This window comes from Neodiprion fabricii, chromosome 5, assembly GCF_021155785.1.
Source record: "Neodiprion fabricii isolate iyNeoFabr1 chromosome 5, iyNeoFabr1.1, whole genome shotgun sequence".
Taxonomy (NCBI): Eukaryota; Metazoa; Arthropoda; class Insecta; order Hymenoptera; family Diprionidae; genus Neodiprion; species Neodiprion fabricii.
The window spans coordinates 6,051,446-6,076,929 of NC_060243.1; the positions used below are offsets into that span (position 1 = coordinate 6,051,446).

Consider the following 25,484-nt stretch of genomic DNA (forward strand, 5'->3'; position numbering starts at 1 on the left):
CAGATTGGAAAATTTAATGAGATATTATATACCTTCTATATATATATATATATTGTATACGTATATATTCGTTCGTGGTTAATCCTTCGAAATTACCCCATCATTTCCATGACTGAGAAATTGGCTCTTGACGTTGTTTTTCAACATCGTACACCCCGCGCATACTTTGATGCCACGCATGCTCACATCCACGGGTGGCTCTCTTCCGCGAACAAATAAATATCAACGCGAGCTTAAAAATACACACGCGGATAGCCCTCGGAGGAGACGAACCGAGGAACCCTGGACCCGAGACGCGAGACTCGAGGTCGCAGACGTTGCGTTCCAGGTTCCGCTCCGTAGCACCGGCACTCGTATAAGTATACCTGCGTGTATAAGCGTGTATATTAACATATATTTCCGGCACGGATATGCGAGAATAGCAGCCGTGCGCTCATAGAAATGTGAGGTCTACTCCTCCTCGTGTAGATGATCGGTATACAGATATATATTTATATATTCTCATCGACTGGTATTAGATCCACAAGAAAATGATAATGAGATGTTGGAAAGACAAGTCTTCGAGAATGAGAGACATTCGGTATTCCGATAATAGAGTTGCGTTCCAATTTATGATTAATCAGTTGACACAACATGTTCTATTTGATAGGCTCTGGTGCGAGATGGTACCTAGAAGAGAAAATCTAGAAACACAAGTGATCGTTCAAACTTGACTAATTTTCATCATTTCAATCAGAGAAAATAGTAAATAATTGAATAAATACCAATCAAGGGGTGCAATTATGTTGTTTCTAAGCCCTCGAGAGCAATGAGTCCCAATCTACATCCATTGGATTTGTACTTCACCGTCAAGCATGCTCCGCAGGATCAAACAAACAACCGTAGCAAACTGTGTGCCCGGAGAAGTGAATTATATCATCGAGTGGAGTGGTAAATTTGTAATAAAGTGCCTCGGTAATCCGTGCGACAAACTTTTCAACTTTTTACTCGGTCAACGCCACACAGCATGACATGGCGCATTGACTGCGGACGCGGTAGAGCGTGGTGGACAACGACAGTTTTGTTTTTAAGTTTTATCGTCTCATCCATTTCGAACGGGCGACTCCTCCTCGATACCGTATCAAGCTGCTGGTGCCGCGTGTAATGTCGTCGTCTCATATCGGCCGCGCTCTTCAATTGCGGCTAAACGGTGTCAAGTGAAGCGAGAAACTACAAGTTCGTTACACGTATACAGTATGTACGTACATCACTTCGGTTTGAATTCCAGAGCACTAATTCACGCACGGGTAATATACCGTAAATGCTAGGAATGCCGGAGGGACTTAAAAAGTAAACAAATGTAGGGAGACGGCGGGGCAAGACGGGACAAAAGTCATATCACGTACAATGCAGCAATCATCAGAGTGTAAGCGACATTTACTTATTGCTAGTGTTTTTCACCGGCCGCCATCAATTGCCCGAATCGCATTACAGATGAACGAAGCGCTTTCACCACTTCACATAAATGAAAATTTGTCGTTTATTATAATGTTTCCTCTAAACAGTTTATGTGACATTTATATGACGTTTTAACACAGTAATTTGAATACAGGTGTTAATGTCAGCAGAAATTAGTGTATATGCCATTTTTCTATTTTCTTAATTTTTATAGTGACCATTGATTTAAACCCGAATGCCAATTGTAGGACTGATTGCCAAAGATCATATATCTAATTGATATAATACCTCCATTGTAAAAATACTGTGCTCTATTAATTATGCTGAAAGCTTAATGTCCCCATCATGCCCCCAACCCCCCCTACGTGTAATGGATATCAGTTTTTTTCGGCCCCGTTCAATCAAACACCCCACACGCGATCATCCGATGAGCCGATTAATTCGAGAGGGCTTTACAAATCGTGCGGGCAAAGCCATTCGCAAACAAACCTCCATCGACTGGGTCAACAGTTTCTGACCTGTAGGGTTAAAAATTGCGGACGGAATAAAATAGGGAACGGGGTGCGCGGTCAACCGTATTACAGGTTTAGCATGCGGGGGCATGCGTTCGCATTTTACGTAGCCAATCCGCCTTTGTTTCATATACGGCTAAATTACCGTGACCAACAGCCCGGAAGATGCAGAGCTAATGTTATCAAGCCAAAGAACGATTCAGAGTTCCACTGTCAGAAGTTGCCGTACTAGCCAAGACAGAAAAGCACCCGTTACCGTTACTGCTCTACTACTGTTACTTTGTTACTATTTTAGATTTACTATATTTCCCAGCAGCACTGCAGCAGCATGATTTAAACACTTCAAGGACCACTAGGTACGTGGCCCCCTCTAATTAACGGAAAACGCATCGGTTTGCTCGGGGCAGTCCGAGCTTTGAAAGACCGGGCAAAGAGAGATAGAAATATGTCCTAGGGATAGAAGAAGAGAACACATCGGTGGTGATGCACCACAGCGCAGCAGCAATGGAAAAGCCAGCGGAGTCGAGCTTTTGTACCGCGAATGAGAAAGAAAATAGACAGACGTGGCTCTGTGTTCTCGTTCCATTCTGTGACCGTAAGTCGCCTGCATTGAGGCGAAATATGTTGTTTTTTTTTTTGTTTTCGTTGTCTTCGCTCTGAACTCGATTGCATAATTGTCCCGCGGCCAACTTCGGACATTATTCAACGACCTTTGACGTTTTGTAAAAGTCAATTATCGTACTAACCTCGAAGAATTTCATCTCCTCGGAGTTTTAGATGGGCGGAAATTTGGCAAGGGTTCGTACCAGATCCAAACACATCGTCGGTATAACCATGGAGGATTACGCGATGATGAAGGCGATTTGGTCGAGGATTGAGCTAGAGCCTAAGATACATGGGACCGGTTTTTATATGAAGTAAAAATCGAGACAGAGAATTGCGTGCTTGCGTCTTGCGCAAGGATCGGGTTCGCGATTTATAACGAACCCGCGCCATGCGGTGTGTGAATTTCGCAGATACTTCGCCACGTATCCACAATACATAAAGTACTTCCTCACCGACTCGACAAAGGACGACGTAAACCTGGACGCCCTCTTGGTCGTCAAGTTCACCGTCGTTATAGAAATCCTCGGTTATCTGATTCTCGACTTTTACAACAAACCGAAAGAGTTCCATCAGCTGATTGGGTACGTCGCTATGATGCACAAGGACATGGACCTGAGTGAGGAAGATACCAACGTACGTGAAAAATCCCCAAATCGCACCGCAGTCGTACCAACATAATTTATACCGACCATATTCTCCAATCACTGCAGAATTTTTTTGTGACTCTGGTCGACTACCTCAAGGATACCATGGGCGGTCTAATGACGGAGAACTGTGAGCAGGTTTTCTTCGCTTTCTTTCGTCACATTCAAGAGCTCATGATGAAGTCGATGGAGGAAGAGCGACAGCGATTCGCTGAGGAAATGAACGAGGATTTCGCTCCACATTCGCCGTTCAAAACTCTCGTGGTAAGCGCGAATCGCGCATCCCTATCGGACTAAAATTAAAAAACAAAATTTCTCATCGACGTCAGCCGTGCTTCGATTTTCGTAACAAACTGATCTACGGCCAGCCGAGGGAGTACTGGGAAGCCAGGCAACGGGAGTGGAAGATGAGGATGGCAGCATGGGAGGATGATTCCGAGGTGCAAGCGCCGGCAGCAGTGGTTCAGATCTTGGCAGAGAGCTCGTCCTCGGAGGAGGATTTTCCAGGAAGGGGCAATAAAACTACTTCGAAAGACTCGGACGCCGAGTCACGGAAGACTTATGACGACGACGAAAATCAACCCGATTCGCTCTTCATGCAGAGGGCGAGATACATGACTGTAAGCCACGATCTTGGACCTCATTGAGCGTCGATTTCATCATAGTCTGTTTGCCGCAGACCGGGATCCTCGTTTCGGTGCCACATTTCGATCAACTCGCCCCCGAGTTCTCTGACATTAGTATTGCAAATGAGATCGAAGAATCCCACCTCATAAGCGGCTCCGAGGCTCGCTCAGCCGGAAACGTAAGACTCACGCCGAGGGAACGTCACAGGGCAGCAGGCAAGTCTTGTGATAAATTTTCAGTTTTCTGTCTTCAACGAGTCAGAAACGAGAAGTTTTATCCTTTTCTTAACCATTACCTAAACTCAGTGCAGTGGTGAGAGATCGAGATACGTTGCTCGTCTTCAAGCTGGGTAAAACATTCACAGTGCACGAAAGATCTCGAGTTGCTGTACTTATTTCGGAAGCTTCCCAGCACCCTTTTCTTGTTCTTTGTATTTTGCCGTTGCTCGACAGTCGAAGAACGTACTGCTTATTGCCGATACTGATTTTTTCTTCAACAATTGTTCGACAGTCGTAGCTTCAAAGTCTCTTCTTCCGCGAACATCTGGGCGTATAATTTCTAGCACCGATACTGGGACTCCCCGACACTCCGAATCATCCGCCAGAGAAAGACGTCGTTCCACCTGGAACTGAACTACTATGATTGTTATAAGAGTGGAAGAAAGTGACGTGAATTTATCCATCAGTCGATTTGTAAATATTTGTACAAGGCTTTAAACGTGTGACCAAGTTACTAACCATATATGAGTACATTAAATCTATGTACACGAAGTAACCTCAACGCAACTTTTGTTGGAATGTAAATAATAAAGTTCTTATTACAGTATAGTGTGGATATTTGAAATGGGTGGAAGGTTGGGCATAGTCCAAAATAATAACGCAATAATTGACCCTCTGAATTGTAACGGCGGGGATTATGAAACGCCGAAGAAATTTGAGGATGAAGTTAGTCACGTTACTGTAACGATACATGCTTCGGAGAAATCGTTACTTCGCACCTTTGGGATCGTCTGAAATTTGGCGAATCATGATAAACGAATCACAGTCATATTTTTAAAAGCCAACTCCTTGAAAGTCAGTCGGAAATTGCATGGTAATGATTTTTCCCCTCACGTTTCACAACCTTAACGTTACTAACTCCAGCCTCGTGAAGAAATTGTAGTCGGAGGTCGAATCTAACCCCCAAAAATATGGACGCGTAATTTATATGCGGTAAGAGTATAAATTGTAATACTGCAAAAGCACGCGAATTTGAAGGGATTTAAATGAAATTTTGAATTATGCAATGATTTCCTGAGGAGGCATGATAACCAGATTTTAGCAGTCCGTGACCAGAAGATATCAAGCGTCTGGGTTACCTCATGTTTACAACGTGCATCTACATCCTTGATCAGCAACTATAATCGGCACCAAGGGACTCGCCCCGAGTTGTGCGATCTAACTTTTCCGCTAAGCGGTTCCAGTTAGTCACGAATTATTCCCCGAGGTGGTATTTCCCCTTCGGAGGCCAATTAAACGGACTTCTTAATTACTGGTTTATATACCTACAAGCTAGGGGAGGAGATGGGGGAGGGGTCCGGGCATTCGGGGCGGCGAAAACGCAAGCCGTGGCGATTACAGTTGATTTTCTCGATTACTTTTTTCCTCCCTTTCTCTTTCACCTCGGTAATCGCTGTCCGAGAAGCTGCGAACTTTCAAACGCTACAGGCATAAACTGACGCGGAACGATGAGTTTCAGATTATTCCTGCCAATAAAAAAAAACAGCGAAAATTCCAGAGTATGTTTGACCACGTCGTGTTCAAATACCAGGACATGTACCTCAAGCTCGAAGATTTTCACCTACGTATGTGGGTATAATTCGCGTGGGCGATAATCCACCTGCCACCTCCGACGATCCGTCCCTAATTCTATACCCGAAATTTCCAAAGGGCAGAATTTTTTGTTCGCCATTGGTCGGTACTAGAGGGACCCAATACCCGAACTTACGCCGGATCAGTGTGAAAAGCTCTTTTCCGCATTCATGGAGGCCTTAGCGCGGCAGCTGGTCACTCGGATCGTGAAAAAAGGTCTAGATATACCGCGATTCGGATGAGCGAAATCATACTTATCACGTATAGTGACGATTGCGTATCGATAAAAAGCTGACAGTAAGTAAGACACATTTCGAGTAAACAGAGCAGCAGAAAATCACATGATAACCGATATCGAGCAACCCTGCCGCTGTGCGCTGGTGGAATCCCCGTAACAAACTGATTTACGGTCACAACCCGGAATACTCGACAGTGAGAAGAAAGCATTGGACAGTAAAGTGCAGAAATGGAGAACCGTGCCGGTCAGCAAGGAGCCGAGCAATTTTTTGATCTGATAAAGATAGTAACGTTACTCTAACAATGCATGTTTAGAACTCGTTACTTCGCACGTTTAGGATCATCCGAAATTTGCTATACCATGACAAACAAGACATAGTCATACTTTTATAAGCCAACTTCTTGAAAGTCGGTCAGAAATTCCATAGTAATGATTTTTTCCCCGATGTTTCGTTACGTTAATGGCACTTAAGTTCAACCTCATTTAAATGGTTACCCCAACGATGAGCTGCAGCGACACAGTCGAGACACGCTCGATTCGGCGAACGTCTGCAATTTGCTCGTTCAAGGATCGATTTTGTCTCAAATTTAAAAGCACAAGCCGCGGAAGGTAGGATACTGAGAGATCTGTTCCAATGGTCAGATTTTAAAGAAAAGTAGCTCAAACCAATGCGATTTACTTTCATCAAGAGGATAACAAAGACCTGCAACCAATTTACCTGAGTGCTGGCGGTCCACAAAGGTTGCCAAAAGTCGACGGGAAATTTTCGACAGCCGTAACAATCCTAGCGGGTATCGAATCGCAGGATTCTCCATCGCGTTTCGAGAACGATTTCGCAACCGTCGTCGCCAAAGTAAGAGTTCTTCTTTCTCTGCTTCTTTTCTCTAATTAGAATTTCTCAGGTATCGTTACTGCCTCAGTCAGGGTCTCCAATTCAATCTTCTCCAGTGACCGTTGATTTTTGAAACGACTTTACCGTCAACCCCAATGGTCCAGACCTCCATTCTTCGTCGCATAAGGGTTAAAAATCCGGGACAACGACCCTCACTTGGGCAGAAATTATAAGGAGATGACACAACAGACAACTGAGGAAGTTTTTTAATTCTGTATAGTTTTTTCCTTTAAATAAATAAAAGCTTTCCCGTTTCACAGTTGTCGTTCACTCGCGATTGTTCTCGGAATTTGCAAATTTTAGTATCAAATTACTAACATCAATATCAGCGCCAAGTCCAACAACCCGATACATTTCTGGATGCTTTATTAATTTCCGATTCCACTTAATACGGGGCATTCCTTTTAATGCGTTGAAATTCCTTCTGCACGTGGATATTGGCGCACGCACGTATCAAACAACCATAGTATAAAATGATCCAAAGAGGATGAAGCAAAGACCCTTCATCATTCGAATTCCCAAAAAGACCGCGGATCGGCGGTTCGGCCTGGCGGATGCCTCTTTCGCCACTTGTACAAGCGATAAGACCAGTCGCCGACGCAAGTGATGAGGGAATACCCTCCGTTCTCTAGAGTTTTATTGGAACCCACAACTGTAAGCCCCATACTCGGGTATGTGTGGTACTTTGTTCTATAACGAGGTGACCGCGCCCAAGACTCCAACGTTTTGTCCTTTGATCCTTCCTCGATTGAGGTAATTAAATGCTTAAGCTCCGATAGTCGGATCTCAGAATCGAGCACGAGATCAAAAATCTGATATTTCAATGACTTCGAGTCATCGTCTGTTGCGATCTCTTGTCACATTTCTCATTTCGTACCGCACCGTTGAATTCCGACCCTAGCGATAGACCAAACTGAAGCTGGTAGGAATTTCAGGAGCGGAACTCAGCCAGCAAAAATTGTTAATAAATCGCATCGGATCCACCAGGCAAGGTAGTTTTTCCGAATTTATTACCAGCCCGGATCCACCCCTGACCAAGTGACCTTGACGCCGCCCGGTAACGCAGCGAGGGGATTTTTAATTCCCGTAAATTTATTCATTTTACATGCAGATTTAGAGGGGAGGCTGGCGGGCTAAACTCAGCGCCATAAATACGGATAAAACAGCCGGATCAACAATTTAATTATGTTAAGTAGACCCTCTTCGCCCCGCCCTGGAAACACCCTCTACTTCGCTGCGAAACCGTTCTCTGCAGGGCTACGAGATCCAGGGTCAGGGGCGAACGTGGATGGAAGTTATGTGATCAATCACGTGGGTGCGGCCGTGTCAACAAACGAACCGAGAACCAGACGGTCGGCTGGCAACTTCGCGCCCCGATCTTGACGGCTGGTTTAACCGCCCAACTGAAGGGGGCGAATAATTATTTCTTCGCAAATATTTGCAAACGGCATAATTTCGGCGGTCGACGTCGCTGTTTACTTTCAGCGCTTGCACCAACCAGTCATTGTTCGTATTTTGCAGTGCCAATAATATAGTTCCGTTATTTTGCGTATTTGAATTTTCCGAAAATCCAGCAAAAATGCTGGGGGTTACAAACGTGGGGTAAAGGCACAGGGTTGAAATTTATATCCGATCGAGTTAACTTTTCTCTAATCACCCCCCAGCGGCTGCAGGTGTAGCAGATATTCAGTGCGATCCGGAAACGGTGTAAATTTGATTGTACAAACGAGCAACTGGTGAAAAAATAAAAAAAACGTCGGGAATACGCTCGAAACGGATAGCGTGTTATGCATGGCTTGTAGTAGCACCGCTTTTTACAACGGCGATAATTCCAAGAGCGATTTGTTCAAGAATCCACAACAAAGCGGGCTGTTCAATTTCGGTCTTAATTCCTGAAAAAAAAAATACGCCGCACGCTCTCCGGGCTCGTTATTTGCTCAAACAAAATCATTTTACGGATTGTTGCTGCGCAATCAGGCAACAAACGTGAACGGCATCACCATCAATGCGTATCTACCGTACAGGGTTGATGCGGCGGAGCGGAGAGACTTGGTTCACTTGGCGTTTCTCACGCATGGATGAATAGATAGTTAGGCGGCAACGTGATGATAAATTTCTGCATAATGGGGGGAGGGTGTAGCATAACAGCAATGCTACTGCTGCTGCACGCTCGTTGTTTCCGTAAATAACTGCGCCAACACGCCTCTCCGCAACATCATCAACGACAATGGGACGAAAATGATGAATAGACTGTGAGAGGATACGCGATGCCGATGTTCAACGTAGGGGTTAATTATAGGTGCGCCTGTATAATACCCGCAAGGAAGGATCTGCTCTACGTATCGCTTTCTCAAAATCTTCAAACGCGTGCTGTTGAAAGCGGAAACGGACGGATCCAATTTCGCAAGGAAAGAGCTTATTCAAAGAGAGGCACTCCGTCACCTCATTTGCATATTAATTTCAAACCGTGCTCCCGTACGCCTTTCTTCGCACCAAGAAAACCGCGTCGAGTATCAAGTATAAACTGCTTATGAAAATATCCTGGGCATGATGATTTCACCGTCTCTCCATCTTCCAAACGTTCACTTCCTTTAGCGTCGATCCATGCACTTCCCTGTATCGCTTGTATGCACCTCAATTTGCATTTCGCAAAGTGACGCGATAGTTTACTAAATGCCCGGTGAAATATTTCGCAGACGAATTAATCGCTACCCCGCAAAAAAATACTGAACTTTACCTCTGGTTCTTCTTTTCTTTCAAGCTTCACGATCATCAATTAAACAATGCAACTCATATACACGCTTTTCGAAGTGGTCTAACAATGAATCGAATTGCTGGAAAAAGAGCAGCGAGCACAGGCAATTTTCCGATTCACATTAGTTTCCTCCTGAACGTGCACCCTGGCTGGTGCACAGTAGTAAAACATGGTGTCCAGTAAAAAGTCCTTAACCAATTCAAGGACGTTTCTAGGACGTTTTCAGGTTACTCAAGGACATTCAGGAAGAATAAGAATACAAGAAAATGATGATTATTACCTAAATATTACCTTAGCGTGCAGTCAAGGCGGAGAATTCGTGAATTGTGACGATGGAGGACACTGTACAAAATCGGCGCCAGATACGAAATATACGTTATTTCGACTACGACCTATTAGTAGGGAAGACCGGAAAACGCGATTCAAGACTGGCTCCACTTTTTAAACACAATTACTCAGTGAACACCGATAAATATATGGTTCACAGCAAACCTTAAAAATAGAATATTTCTGGGGCACTAGAAAAATTAAAGGATATTTTCAGGACCTTTTAAGGACAAGCAACACTCAAGGCCAATTCCAGGACCACTGGACGCCATGAAAAGACCCGTGAGAGTATCGCGAGGGAATGCCAGAAAAAGGATGATAAGTATTGCTGCGATACCGGGCGATCTAAATCCATCTCTGCTGGTTCGGTGCGTGAGGTGTTCGCCGTAAATCGAGATGAACGTAAGCTGTGAAACCGTTACCTGCAGCGCTGGCAGAGCTCGTATCGTAGAGAGGGTCGCGAGACCCTGGACCGACTGGAAGGGCCTCTTAGACGCGCGTTGTATATTTTTAATGGGTCATTTGCGGCGCCAAAGACCAGCCTTCTTATTCTGGCGCCGAAACCCCGTCCAGCCGGCCATTACGTGCGTTCCTAGCCAGCAGCCAGACTCCGCCACCGCCCGTCTGGTGGTTACGGAGGAGTGAGAGGCGCGTTTTATTTCCACATAAACAGAGAAGGACCGACAATTACCGCAGAGTGCTTTATGGCTACCTACGGCGGCAAATAAGACGAACGACCAAAAACTCGACGAGCACACGGCATTCAGGATGCGTTGGGCACCCGGTCTTTCGCTAACGGAAATCCGATTGATATGTCCGTAGCTCTGCGTCCACCTGCAGAGGGACTCCATTCTGTTATAGAGGAGTGCGCATTCCTCCCCGTTCCCTTGATCCCCTTCTTCTACGCCCAATCCCATTCCTCTCATTCGACCATAACTCGATGCCAGACCGAAGTCTCCGCCAGTTCTCTATACCAAGCGACACCTGCGCATTGCTAAATAAACTCCATCCTATCAGTTACTCTCTCCGTCTATTTAATACCGTGAAACGGGTTCCGGAGCGCTTCGCCTCGTCGAACAATGACCAGACTGCACTGCAGGTAACGATTCTCAGCTGCGGTTGTTGTTGGCTATTCGCAACAGATTTTATGTTTTACCGGACGTTTCATGGTCTCTGCTCTCCCTCTTCTTCTCTATCCTCTGCCCGCACGTGGAGACACTCTATGGTTACACACCCGTCGATGCGTGCATCAACTTCGGCTCGGTGGGAATAGCCACATCTCGAGCAGGAACGGTGTCGTTAGACGCTGCTGGTACAGGTTCGAATGATACTCAGCGAGATAGGAGAGGTCCGGAACACGACTAGCCCGGGTCTGGTGATGTTGATATCGAGGTCGTTATGTTTTATTCATCAAGTAGGTACCCGCGATAACTGAACCTGGCCAGTTTCAATCCACAGCACTGTCTACCTCCCCCTCCCTCTCTCGCGAGCAACGAAACCTCGCTCCAACTGACCAAAAAAATCACCATCGGCCCGATGTTGCTGAGCTCTGCCAGTTTCAGGTTGCGGGTCAACAGGAACTACGCACATCCTCACGAGGCTGAGTTCATTTTCTTCAGAGTTCACTGTCCTTCGCATACCGTTCTTCCTGCTGTCGCACAGGTGATCGCTACACTTGGTCTGGTCACTGGTGATGGAGGCATAGTCTCTGCGCGTTTTCTACTTGCTTGTTCAAAGGCTCAGAAGAATGATGCTCCTGGTCCAATTCTCGCGGATCTATGCTCGCTTCATCTCTTTTGACAGCTCATCGGTGCTAAAACGAGCCGTCGTTTTCTGCACTCTTCGGAGATCAACCCCAAGCCTCTGAAACCTGTTACAATGATCAACGTCAACGAGGCCCTGCCTGGGGATGATCTTCGTCACCTTTTCGTTGCTATTCAAACTGCTGCTAAAGATAAGGTCTTTAAATACGTGTGGCACAGCGACGATGTGGCTTCATTGGTCTTCTAGAGCACAATTATCTATCGATACAATCTTGGCTATAGGTTCAGTTGTATTATACTTCTATAAGATTGAGATAGCCTGTGCCAGCGTTTGTCACTTTTTCTTTTATGTATGTTTGTGCTTTCCTATCGCTTTCTTATCTATTTTTGACATTTCATTCCTATGTCTGGAGTACGTATTTGTTCTCCGTATCGAGTTACTTATTGCAATATCGTCGAACATCGCTACAGATAAAAAATATAAATATATATGTTTATCTATCTACCTCTCTATCCGGGATGCGTGAGCACCGATTAAATAGCTGCCGGTCAACTGGGGAAACCATCATCGGTTTTCCCGCCCGCTGATGCATCGGTTACTACTCTAAGTAGATACGATTAGCCTGCCCGCGCACGTTTTATGACGATTGGACTGGGGATAGGGAAAAGGGGACGGTGGGAGAAAAAAATTAAAAATAAAAAGTAACGGTTGGCTGTCTTCGAATGGTAAATTGCGTGGCGCATAGCTACGTACGCTGCTGCATTGTTGCAGTGAGATATATACGAATAGAAACTACTGTCATGACGTACGTGTATTTATAGCGAACGTCCGGCGAGTTTCGTGTCACGTAGAATATTGAAGACATTTTTCATCCCCGTCTATACAATCAACCCAGTCTCCGTTTCTCTCTTCCTCCTATTCCCAGGATCGAATCACGCCACCATGCGCAAGGTCGAAGGAAAATCACGGTGTATATATCAGAACAATCGCAATGTGGAATCGAGAATCGTGGTTAGTGTTATCGACCATGATTGCGTTACCGATATTCTCGCATTTCTACTTCTCAAACAGCACATTTAATTCCAGTACATATGCAAGACCAGGTATTCATATCTCGTCAACCGGACTTCGAACCACTCAGAGTTCAGAAAAATGAGAAAATTACAGACGAACGGTGAAAACGCGCAAATACAAACTAGTCGTACTGTTTGCACAGAGTTAATTTCGCTCGACCGAACCAATTAAAGAGCAACTCGTGATAACCGTCAGTATAAGTTTCATCTTATCCAGGCAACTTCACCACGAGTGACCAAATCAGTGAAGCTCGTGGCTATCCTATTTGGATAGGACGGTGCGCCCGTCGTATTTGGCACTTGCAAACACGGTGTAGTTCCTAGTATCTCCTTCGTTCATTATCAAACAGAACGCACGCGCGAGTGGTAGCAGCTACTACTGCCTACTAATTCTCTTCTCCCCGATAATTAGCAGATACTTGAACATTCGCTAATGGTTCCTGGGAAAGCAAACGAGTCGTGTATAGGTGAGTCCACAGCGTCTGCAGTAAAGAGAATCCAGAGCCACGCAGAGCTCGACACTCACCCCTTTTTCTCCCTCATCATCCCAGACGTGAGAAAGGGAGACAAAATAATTGTCCAGAGACGCGTTTCCCCGTCACTTCGGAGTGAGGCAAACTGTGTAGACAATTGGCCAATTATAAATTAACACGATTAAAGAGCGTCTTGGATGTGGAAAGAAACAATGCAGCGCTTAGCAATTCTCTTCTGCTAGAATTCTCCCGTGTCAACCCATTAATGCGCTTTCGTCATCTACACTTGCAACAATTCCCTGTAACTTGGAATTCATTCTCGGAGTAACTGACTTCCCCGCGTGTCAATTGAATAGCACCTAGTTCCAAAGTTGCGAAACGTGTGTATAGGAAATCGTACGCATCCACGAACACACTCAAATTAATACCTTATGGTTATTTTTCCAACTAATTGTGACAGTAGTAGCTGATGTAACGCTATTCCGAAAAACAAATACTGCATCAGGGTATTTTAATAACAAAAAAAAATAAATAAATAAATAAACAAAACAAACGGCAAATGAAAACCAACAAAATGTTCCTAATTCAAACTCTTTTTCTACTCTTGTTTCAGATGCGAGGAAGAGATAATTGATACATTGAAACGTCGACTACGATGATTTCGCTACCCCGAAACCTAGCCGCTACGTAGCGAGACTCTGCTCCGGGTTAAACGGCACACAGTATGCCGTATGTGCGACAACTTCTCGGGTTTCTCGCCCTGATCTTGGGGGCGAGTTTTGCCTGGGGTTTTGTAGCCAGCGAACCGCGCCCTCCGTGTCACGTTTACAACGCCGTTACGCGGTGTTACAACGTCCAGATACCGGATTTGGAGAATTACCTGCTCGATATCGAAGAGGAGGCCAGCCACACGCTCGAGATAACGCATTCGAACTTGAGCGTGCTCAGCAGGGAGCCGTTCCACGTTAAGAGGAACTGGGAGGTGTTGTACATGGCGACAAACGGCATCGCCGAAATCGAGTACGACGCATTTATGAAGCTGGAAAAGGTGATAACGATAAACCTCGAACGAAATCTGCTGACGTCGCTGAATCCCAGGACGTTCACCTACTGTTATTTACTCGTTAAGTTAATATTAAGCTACAACCCGTTGACGTTGAGCGACGAGGAATCGTTCCTTGAGGCGAACCAGCTCCAGTACCTCGACATCTCGTTCACCGACGTGAAGAACCTGCCGCTGAACACCTTCAAGTTTCTCCTCAAACTGAGGTACCTGAACATCTCAAACAACCAGCTCGAGGTACTCGACAACGAGGTATTCGCCCCTCTCCTCCACCTCGAGGTCCTAGACATCAACAACAACAACTTCAAGGTAATCGACTACAAGGTATTCTCGATCCACAGCCTGACCCACCTCTACAACGACTGGGTCTGCGACTGCAACTTCAAGATCGTGTTCTACAGAATATTCGAGAATGTCACCCTCGCTCACGACGCGGTGCGATGCTCGGAGAACGGCACTTGGACGGAGATGAAGGCCCTCGAATGCAGCCACTACGTGCCCAACAAAACCCTCTACAACAACCTCGAGGAGTACTGGGCGGCAACCGGGGTCGGGAAGCAGATTTCACCGATCGAGGAGACCGTCATACCTCCCGACATACTGCTAGTCATTCTCTCATCCGTGATCGTTTTCCTAATACTGATACTCACCCTGGTCCTGTTATGCTGGTGTCGGACGAGGAACAAGGTGAAGATCAATCATCCCGAGGAGCACAGCTTGGACACCAGCTGGCAGTACGGCACTGTCTCGTTGCACAGGGCCGGCTACGATCCTGGCAAAGGTGCGAGTGCCGGTACCCCGACCGTGTCGGCGCCGATCCTTCAGAACTCGACGATCGAGGGAATACCGATGACGAGTATAAGGCCCACCGCCCCGAGGATGGCCGACGTTTATCAGAGGATAGATCCAGGGGAGCATGACGTTAGCTATTCCGATCAGGAAGCCGACGACGTTGCCTTGTACGAACGGATGCATTGATAACGTCCGAGTTTGACGCGTTTGCAGGATGATATCACCTTTAAAATTTTTCTTCCCTTAATAATAATAATAATAACAACAACAACAACAACGATAATATTAATAATGAGTATTGTGATAATATGAAAGAAAAGAAAGAATTGCGTTTAAGTAAGCTTACCCTTTTCCTCCGCCCTTTCAAGTGTCTCAACGAGGACTGTTTTCACATGACTTGATACTCCAGATTTTTTTTTTCGCTTGTTTTATTTCTTCGTTGTTTCTCCTGCGGCGTAACGGCAGGAAATTGCGTCACTGATATTAGATTTCCGGTCAGATCGCTTCGGGTTCAACCACTGCCTCCTTTCTTAGAAATACCTCGGGTTGTATTCTCGTCATACTTATCAAGTTTTTTGAATGCGTATTTCTTCCTGTAGAGCACGGTGTGGATTTATCTCTTTTCCGGTTCTCTGCAGAAGTTATATATAGTTATCTTGCTGGACTTTGACGCCTGACGTAGACTTCGCCCGATGAGTTATCCGCTGGCGTTTGACTATCTAGAAAGAAACTTGCGATAAATCAACAGTCGTGTTTATTCGGTAAATACAAGCACACGAATGACTGTGAGCTACAGAACAGGGTATGAAGATGATCGAAGGAAAAATTGCAAGGTCGAGAACGGAAGAATCGTGTCGAGGGGCGTAATTAATAAATTGTAATTTAACGCGTAACTGACTTTAAATCGGCTATCCAACACCCCTGATAATCATTTCGGAAGGGATCTATGCATGCATTTTTACGATAATCACGCTCTTGTTCCAAATGTACTAACCGAGTCGTGCGCAGACCGATGGATTCTCAGATATATAAATACCCTAAAGCTTCGAAAATCGTTCCTGGCTTCCTGCTGCACTAATTCGTTTAAATATTATCCTTTATCGTGATTAATGATTGCATAAAGGAACGAAATTTATGGAGATAGGTAACGATATCGGTCTTTTTACCGCTGCCTCGAAAGGTTCACTGGCGGATCAAGAACCTCGACTCGAGTCCTCAACCTCGTTACAACAGCTTAGAGACATTGCCGCTGTATTTGATTTTCTATATTGCTCTGCAAAAGAAATTAGAACGTCACGAGCCTCGATCGAGGATCTCAAAAGTAACCGATTGGGTCTCATTCTGCAATCCTGTGCTCGAAGGGGAACGATTTGAATTCGAATCACTTATCGTTAGCCGTAGTACCTAATACTCGCGAACGTGTGACGAAAGTTTGTTCGAACAGGCTCGAGGAAATTTTGTTTCTTCGTATTTTGCTTATTCGTATTCAATTCTCATTTTTCATTACTGATTTAATTCTCTTTTCTAAATAACTAATTTCTAAAAATAGGAATAACCTAGATGAAGATAACAACAATTATTCGTGCGAACATCCGTTCGCCACGTGAAAAGAGTCAATTTTTACGCACGATATTGATAAGTTGTAATATTACATTGTATTGTTAAGAAAATTTTAACTGAATTCTTCGAACAAAGAAATTCTTTATGGGGAGACTGATGCAGCCTGCGCAATGAAACTCGGTTTTACTGACCTACTTGGCGGAAATATAGTCTGTAAGTTACATACTATACATAAATAAATACACATCAATACATATGCGATAATCGGAATGTGTATTATTAAAATGAAGATGTATAATAAAAATAATTATTATTACATGTATGTTAATATAATTATGATTGAATATAGTATCCAGTGTCGGTGAAACGTGAATATAATATATAATTACACATAGGTATATATATATATATATGTGTGTGTGTGTGTGTGTGTGTGTGTGTGTATGGAAAAAATTTCTCCGCTGTGTGCCTACATATCGCGATCCCGTGGAGTTATTTTCTAGTGACGATTTATTGTCAAGACCCGTGTCCAATATTTCCTGATTGTCAATTATCATCTTTTTTCACGCGTTCCAAAAAATGTCGTATCAGTTGAACCAACAATATTACAATATTAAACTAGAAATTGCAGAGATTTTCTTTCAACGCGTAGAGGTTAATTAATACCCCCGAAATAACACCACGGAATTAAAATGTAAATAATCATTAAATTAATGTAATTAAGAGATGCACAGACGATGTACTAGTTCCTAATTACCTTTATACATATAACCCACTTCCGAAAAACTAATCCTCATTGAAAAAAAAAGAAAAAAGAAAAAAAGGTAACGAGCAAATGAAAACGGAATAACGAGTTACCCCAATATTTGTCTCTAATAATAATAACAATAACAATAATAATAATAATAATAATAGTGATAATAATAACGATACTTGACTCACCAACGTAAAATTACACTCGAGGGGAGAGATATTTCTTTTACTTTTTCCCTTCTGGTAATTTTTTTAACCGCGGTCACTTGACCTTAATTGGCATGTTTTAGATACGTTCTACCTTGCGATATTTTTCTACCAGCAGGCGAAAACAAAAATGATTGTTGGACAAACTCTTATACAGATCTCGATTCATTCCATTGTACTTTCTCACCTCTGTGTACAACGTCAACGTTTCGTACAAAAAGCGGGTCAAGGGTTATAATTTTTGTACAAATTATTCGTACTTCAATGTATTTTTTAAATTTATTGTGTTCTTCAAAAAAATACTTGATTAATGTGTAACGAGAGCTTTCGACGGTTGCATAATTGCCAGATATTTTCTTTACATTTTTATACTTCATCGTTTCATCGTCCGTTGCCCCAAGATAAATATCATTTCCGTCTGATACGATGGATCAAAAAAAAAAACTCTTTCCTAAACCTTGAACTCTTTCTCTCTCTCTCTTTCCCCCTCCCTGTCTATAATACACCTCTACGCTAGACGTAATACTTATACATATTTACGTGTGGAATGTTGAAATTTGTCGAAAAAACGCCTAAATATACTTTAAAATACGCCTGGGTCTATCCTACCTATCTTTGTTGTGTAAATTCTTTAATAGAATCAAACTGTAAATGAAAGTAAATCTTCTCTCTTCCATCCGTATTTGAAAAAATTGAACGAATAAAGAATATGTACCTAAATATACGATTAATTACGTAAATATAAGTTGCCTGCATAAGCGTCTGTATCAATGTGTCTGTAGTATATTCTCTGCGCGAGAGAAAAGTTGAAAATCAAGTGAACTAAGGGAAGAGAAAAAAAAAAACAAAAAAAAAAACGTGTTTTAAAAAACGAATTTAGTTTTTAAGTCGTTTAGTAAAACTGTAAAACACATTGCGTTGCATAACTTGTATACCAAAAACTACGCTACGTGGCTACGATACACATATGTATATGTACACATGCATATGTAAAAATATTGTAATAAGACAAAGACATAAATGGTCTTGAGGCATAGCGAGAATAGAAATAAATTATTAACATTAACATATATGTATATGAAATGTAAGTTTATAAGCGTATATAATGTAAATAAGTTGATATAATTCATGTGTGTAAATATGGATATAATATTGATATATTATATTGTTGCCCTGAATCTTCAGTCATGTTGTTGTAATAATATTACTATGTAAAAGTAAAAGAGATAAAAGAAAGGGGGGGAAAAGCAGAGGAAAATAAAAATAAATAGAAAAAGAAAGTGAATTATGTATCGCTACAACTGTAATATATGTACATATATATATACATTCTAAGCATGACCTAATAAAAAAAAAATATATATATATATATATGTATTTTATAAAATCTCTTGCCTTCTCTGTCTATCTACCTGGATAAAACCCATTCCCCTCTCAACGGTTGCAACAACTGCGGTAAATAATAACAATTTAGAACTAAATTGCTCAGCGGATATTTTCCAATGTATAAGAATCAAATTCACTCGAACGTGTATAAGTGGCAATAGGTAAAAAAAATTGGGCAATCTACTTACAGCCCTATAACCGATTACGACACCGTTATTTCATTGATTTTATTCTTCGTCTTTTATTGTTCAACTAATTAACCGTCGAAGTACGATCATTATACGTGGTTGCAGACTCAATCGGTGATTCTGATCACGCGTTTCGATCTATTCGTCTAACAATAAAGTTACAGTGTGCGTTTCACGTTTATTAAAGACCGTGAGTTGAACAAGACCAATTATTCGTGATAGAGTACATAATACAACATACGTGAAACATAAGTGAAAGTGTCTTCGATATTGTTGATCCGCTGAGCGTTTTTGGGATAGGTCATCCAAGGCATCTGGTTTTACTGATATTTTGTATTTGATTGACGAAAATTAGAAATTCCAGAAATCTAGAGAAGGGACTATGATTATTTTCCGAACTTTGACGTCAAACTACTAAGGGGGTCCATTTGAACAATCTGACTAATCAAAACTTCTGCTTTAGTAAATGGAACAAATCAACGAACTCTCGAAATCCACAGTAATTATAATTCTGCGTAAAATTAGCGTCTTTTGAGTTATTACAAGTATATACGTGTGAGTAAAAATGATAAGCTAGCAACACTTGAATCAACTGGCAATTTGATTCAAAGTTCCACGTGTACCGACCGCCGGCGCTTTTCTCACGGTTCAAGACGCCACCGCATTAAAGAAATACAGCAGCACCTGCCGATGGTTACAACTGGATAACGGAAGGAAAGAGTAAATGCGGGGATTGCGAGAATGGTTACCGATAATTTTATCTGATTCAATAATACGAGGCGTGTCAAGAACTACAAGTAGAAACTTTATTGTACTTTTTTCTTTTGTTTTTTTCAAAATTGTACATGTGTCGATTTCTTATACTTTCAGCCAGTAATCGAGTCTGAGACGCAGTTTTTTTCTACATTTTACATCATAAATTCTACAACGGTAATCACAACATAAAACGCGTCGTTTATTCAAGATTCCAAAAACGTGCCAGACGAATCAGAACCACATACGTATATTTTTTTTTTTATTACCTTACAATGTTAATACTTTGGAGTATTTTTCTCACAGAATTCACGACTTTGGTTACCTAGGTTCCGGTCGTTTGTTCAACGAAATAAATTCGGACCAGTTTTATAGTGCTATTGAAATGTGATAAACAAATTTCCGTGGCTCGTCTTTACCTTGTGCCATTTTTATGGCTCGCATATCCTTTCCGCCAAAGGTACGAGTAGCCAGAGATACTCACAGTTCATTGAGAATCGTAGATTTATAGATTGTGAAATTAAATGCACCAGGATTATAAACAACGAATGTAGAAAATATGTTTATCGGCAGTTTAGTATTTTACAAACGTAAAGAATAGACGGGTTTCCTGAACGTGTATTCGTAACGCATTATACATTCAAACAATTGTGCAGTTCGCTAAAAAGTCACTTCCTTCGATAATTGATCGGATGGCACCGACAATAGCGCGAGTATCATTTTGTGTCTGGTTGAACATCTGCGAGGACTTATCACTCATCACTTATATTCACGACGAGACGAACCCCTGTTTCGAAACAGTAAAACCTGCGATCCGAATCCTCTCAGCACGGCCGATGATTAATATTTCGCCCGCAATTCAGTCTCCGGATGTCATTTGGTTCTCGGACAAGGCTGTTGTGCGTATCGCGAAAACGCGGTATGCGATTTCCGGAGATGATCAGACGCGCAAGTCATCGCATCCTTGAGGACTTCCAGCATAACGTCCCGCTGTCCGCCGTTCTGAGCCTCAGAAAAACGCTCCAGCAACGCTAAAGTGATTTCCGGTATCCCGTCAAGTTCCGCAGCTTCGTATATCGCCGAGACATATTTCTCGGTAAATTCTTCGCTCGGGCTGTTCGTCGGAGATCTACGATCAAATTCGATGCAATTAAAGCGACACAAGAAATTAGCCGACCTAAGCGACAAGATTTTAATCTTAAGCAACGGTTTTCGAGGTGGGGAATCATTCGAGACAAAACTGCGTCGCATCAAGGCTCTCAGCAGTTACTTTATAACCGATCACAATGACGGTTTCGTACAACAGATTGTCATAGATACTCACACCGAGGATTCCTCCTTGGAGACGATCCTGCTACACGTCTCGTAATAATCGAGACAGGCTAGATCATCGCGTCGTCCACCCTGGATCAGGTACTTCCTCAGTATATATCTCCCGGTCGGATCGCTCAATGTTTGTTCAATGTTTTGCGTGATCCGACTGAGGTCTTCGAGTGACAAGCCGATTGTACATTTTCCTATGCAGCCAATTTTTCGTGCCATCTGTAAACGCGTTTATGATTAATCCTGAGTTAGAAACTAATCAGCTCTCTCTTAATCACGCGATCTTAAAGCATGAATAAATAAATGCACTCATTTATACAATAATAGAAGCAACAAAAAAAAAAAAAAATGTGAATGAGATCGGTTCTTCAAAATCATGTCTTTTAAACCATGTTTGTACAATCTTTATGGTTTATACCGATTCTAGAAGAAAAACAAATTGTACAACAAAGTTACAATATCTACTAACCTTTTTCTTTACACGTAAAATGAAACATGGGGTTTTTTGCACCCTGCCTTTATTTTTGTCCTTTAAGGCACTTCAAAAATTCTGAAACAATTCAAGCAACTTCTTTGAGGCTTCTGAACTAAGATCCAATAGTTTGTTCACTTAATTATTTATTCAGTGCCAAGCCGCGTGCCTTCTTGTGTAAAAAATATACACAGAGTGAGAACTCAGGCGAGCACGAAAGATCCCACATTTCAGTTAAACGGTCAACTGTGTACAAAAATCTACTTACCTATATGCTACCCTCACATTCACACAAATCCGACATTTTCAACATAACCACGTTGAAGTTAGTAACTTCATCGTAACGATTCACAAATCGTCGTCAAACCGTAATAAAACAAAACATACTTAGATTTTGAAATTTAGTTACTTCGAAGTCATTGTAAAAATAAGAAAATAGTGATTTTGTTTCCAATCTCTCGTTACGATAACGTTACTAACTTCAATCTCGTCCATTGTAACATATCACGCGTGATAAGAGCGACTGATTGTAACTTTCATTCACTTACATTCTGTATTCTGAAATTATCGAGTCTGACTTATTTCCGAACTTGCTATCATTGACACCTAAATCCGAGGGATTACAATCTGACAATGAGTCACACAACGTGATCATCAACAAACCTGCTAAGTGTGAAGTTCGGTTGTCAAGAAGAGGGGAATTACTGTTGCCTCTCTACCTCGTTCGATGATTCGCGACTACGATACGAGCAAAATCCAGTCCATCCGTTCTCCGGGATTATTTAATCCTTCGGAATGATTCCTTGTAATATCGGCAGCTCGGTCTTTATTTCCCCTATGCTGCTCGATTGCACGAGGAAATATTCAGCTGATTTCCGGCGAGACGTTTTATTTGCCGGCCTTTTCGTCTACGCAAAAGACCCGACGCTATATCGATCGCGACAAGCATCCGCCATTTTGCACAACTCGACGATAGCTTCAGACTCGTTATTTTTTCACCACTGACGATGCTCAACACCAGCCAAACGACATTGCGAATCTGACAATCCGTCGTGTTCCACGACTTGTAACCGACTTCTCGGAGGGCGGCTGTATCGGAATAGTTAAGATAGAAGTTAGACCGCTCGTCGAGTGCCGAGGAAGCGAAGCGTGGTTCCTCGGGGATTCAATCCTCGTGACTGACGCGCTTAAAATAGTAGACCTTCTCGGCGAAAACCTGCGCCGGCGTAAGAATATTCAGTAACCGTATTTACTTGCGTACTATTCGTCGTGTGTGTCATTTATCCAGGTTTTAAAAGCGCGTTGGCTGCACTGACCTGGATGCACGGTGTATCGGTTTTGCCATTATTTCTCACCATTTTTTCGCCTTCGCCAATTACCAAGGTGATCACGAATTTCGCGATTACGAGACGTCTGCAGTCTATCGCCAAGTTATTCCTCGATTTTTGTATCACCCGATGCTTTATAAATGCGAGCATGCAGCATTCGAGAAGAAAAGACCGATTGTTTGCCGGTATAAGATTGCTATAAAAGCGAGCTGATTTCACGCGAAATAAATTACTTCTCTGCTGCAACTAATTTATTTTACATGTCGTACCATTCGTGAGCTGCTCGCTTATTTCCGTCACAACACCAACTTGAACTGGTGCTTTTAATTAGCAGCGGTTATCGCATCGCTGCGATAACCGAATAGGAACGGTTGATAGTGATAAGTAGAGCTAAAGAGTTGAGAAAGCAACTCGAATTACGTGTTAGGCTGAATTTATAAGAATTATGTACATTTTCAACAGCAGTCTCGCAGTTCGCGCTATTTCGCCGTACACACTGAGAGAAACTTTTAGTTCCGGTCACCGCTCAGTCCTTGACTATTTTCATTTTTTACCACAATCGAAAAATATACTTCTAGGTAGAAAATGAAAATTAGTTTTCTAGCTGTTGCCGGAACGTCTAGTACTATTACTATATTTTCTTGCAACTATTGCGGAAATTTAATGCTTGTGCAAGAATAAATTGACGTTAAAGCCTTGTTTAACTAAAAAAGTAAAGTAAACCTCAGAAACTGATTTTGCGTTGCAATTACCAAAAAAGGATCGACGATAGTGCAAAATGCTTAGGCGTACCTCGTTTTTCGTAATTCCAACAATATTCAAACAGTTTTTTTTATTCCGGTCTTGAATAAACAAAAACAGGAACAGATATACCTGCCACAATAGAATTATACGTACATTACATTAGAAGAATGACCGTACATTTTTCACGGACTTGAATGTGTGTGAGAAATTTTTTTTTTTTAATAATGACGTCATCCGTTTAAGAGCACCGACTGACACATTGTCCTGTGCAGAGAAAGAGAAAAAAAAACGAGACAGAGTGAGAAAAAAAGTAGCGGAAACTATTACGAGCTACGTCAAAAAATTAACATATTGTAACCGATTGCGACAGAAGATTTCACTCGGCTGGTTTACATTGTACATCGTATCTGACAGTAATTTTTTATTAATATTACGTTTTATCATCCGGTGCCGCATACCTTTCTTTTGCGATACGTGTGATTGTTCAGAATCTGCCAGGCACCGATCGCCTCTTCATAAATATAACGAATACAAGTTTTATCCGAAACTTTACACGCTGTGACAAAAATATTCATGATTTGTACAGCCGATTTCAAACGAAGAAACGTGTATATCGCTTTGAAATGTAATTGAAACTGCGATTATATTTCCTCTCAGTTTCGTTACATTTTTATTTCTCATATTTTTCGACAACGAAATCTATAAGGCCACTTTAGTTTCTTGTATGTACCTTAAATATATATATATATACAAATATATACCTATATTTGTACGTACGTAGTTGGCAGGTTGATCACGAAACATCTGGTAAATTAGTCGAATATGTTACCAAACAGAGGCCACGGTGGTCTCACGTGTAGAAATAAGACAGCGATGAGACCCCATTGTTAACGTTGTAACGTTGGAAAATATACATGTACATTTTAGTTGCGTCTAAGTTCTCAAATGTATGTGCATGGAATATCGTAATATCCTTATATCGTCACAGGTAACGTAAGATAGAAACAAGGCGACTGACACGAAGAACACGCAAACTGTTGAACAGCAGGTGGAATGATCACCTGCTTCACCTGCATACCGATTATGCCATCCCTGCCTCGTAGCTGGTCAAATTCCGCTCGTCGCTTACAATACATATAAAAGATGTGTAGTTTAGAAAAGAATAAATAAATAAAACTGCTACCCTCTGCGGAAAAAATATTCTATATGAACAGTGTTGAAGTCCAACTTTTCCGAATACTTCGTATCAATTAGCAGAAGATGTATCACTTCATGATGTGAACATAATCGAAATGTAACGAATAAATGCATATTAATTTTCAACTAAACATGTGTCACATCGATATAGTAAATACATCCCTGCGATAATAGATCTTCAGTAATTTTGTTTTCTTGTTCCGCGTTGATGTGTAAGATTTTTAATTAAATGTCAAGCTTAATTTTGAACAATTTTTAAAGAACTTTGAAAACCGTCGGAGTATCGCATGAGTAATGCTTATCGGAGCAAACACATGGACGAAGTTTTGAGTAACAATACAAAGTCTGTCCTACTTTCGTATGAAACTGAGGCGCGTTGCTGGATTATATTCCAATATGCACATTGTAAAGTCTTGACTCACACATGTACATTTGACGACTGACTTATGGTGATATTTTGTACGCACATACCCGTACATCCGAACTTGCGTCGGTGTATATTATCGACAATACGTGAAAT

General features: G+C 42.2%; 2 protein-coding genes across 8 annotated transcripts in view; one reads left to right on the plus strand and one right to left on the minus strand.

Annotated features, from left to right (window-relative positions):
- Positions 1-18,308, plus strand: part of LOC124183431 (leucine-rich repeat-containing protein 15-like) — a 117,996-nt gene extending 99,688 nt beyond the window's left edge. For all 7 annotated transcript variants that reach the window (XM_046571919.1, XM_046571917.1, XM_046571918.1 and 4 more), the window contains one exon: positions 13,812-18,308. In XM_046571919.1, the coding sequence (XP_046427875.1) occupies positions 13,923-15,239 (1,317 nt within the window). In that variant the 5' untranslated portion in view covers positions 13,812-13,922 and the 3' untranslated portion in view covers positions 15,240-18,308. The remainder of the gene's footprint in view (positions 1-13,811) is intronic.
- Positions 18,309-20,165: 1,857 nt separating this feature from the next.
- Positions 20,166-23,297, minus strand: LOC124183449. The gene is made up of 3 exons (XM_046571947.1): positions 22,359-23,297; positions 21,225-21,442; positions 20,166-21,029 (listed from the first exon to the last, which is right to left on the minus strand). Exons 2-3 carry the CDS (start codon positions 21,440-21,442, stop codon positions 20,774-20,776), a joined length of 474 nt encoding a protein of 157 aa, XP_046427903.1. The 5' UTR covers positions 22,359-23,297; the 3' UTR covers positions 20,166-20,773.
- Between the last annotated feature and the right edge of the window lie 2,187 nt (positions 23,298-25,484).

Excerpts from the sequence above, each read along its gene's own strand:
- LOC124183449 (XM_046571947.1), bottom strand. The coding sequence starts at position 21,442 with ATGGCACGAAAAATTGGCTGCATAGGAAAATGTACAATCGGCTTGTCA. Across the intron at positions 21,030-21,224 it reads TCCAAGGAGGAATCCTCGGT|ATCTCCGACGAACAGCCCGA; the intron begins GTGAGTATCTAT and ends ATTTGATCGTAG.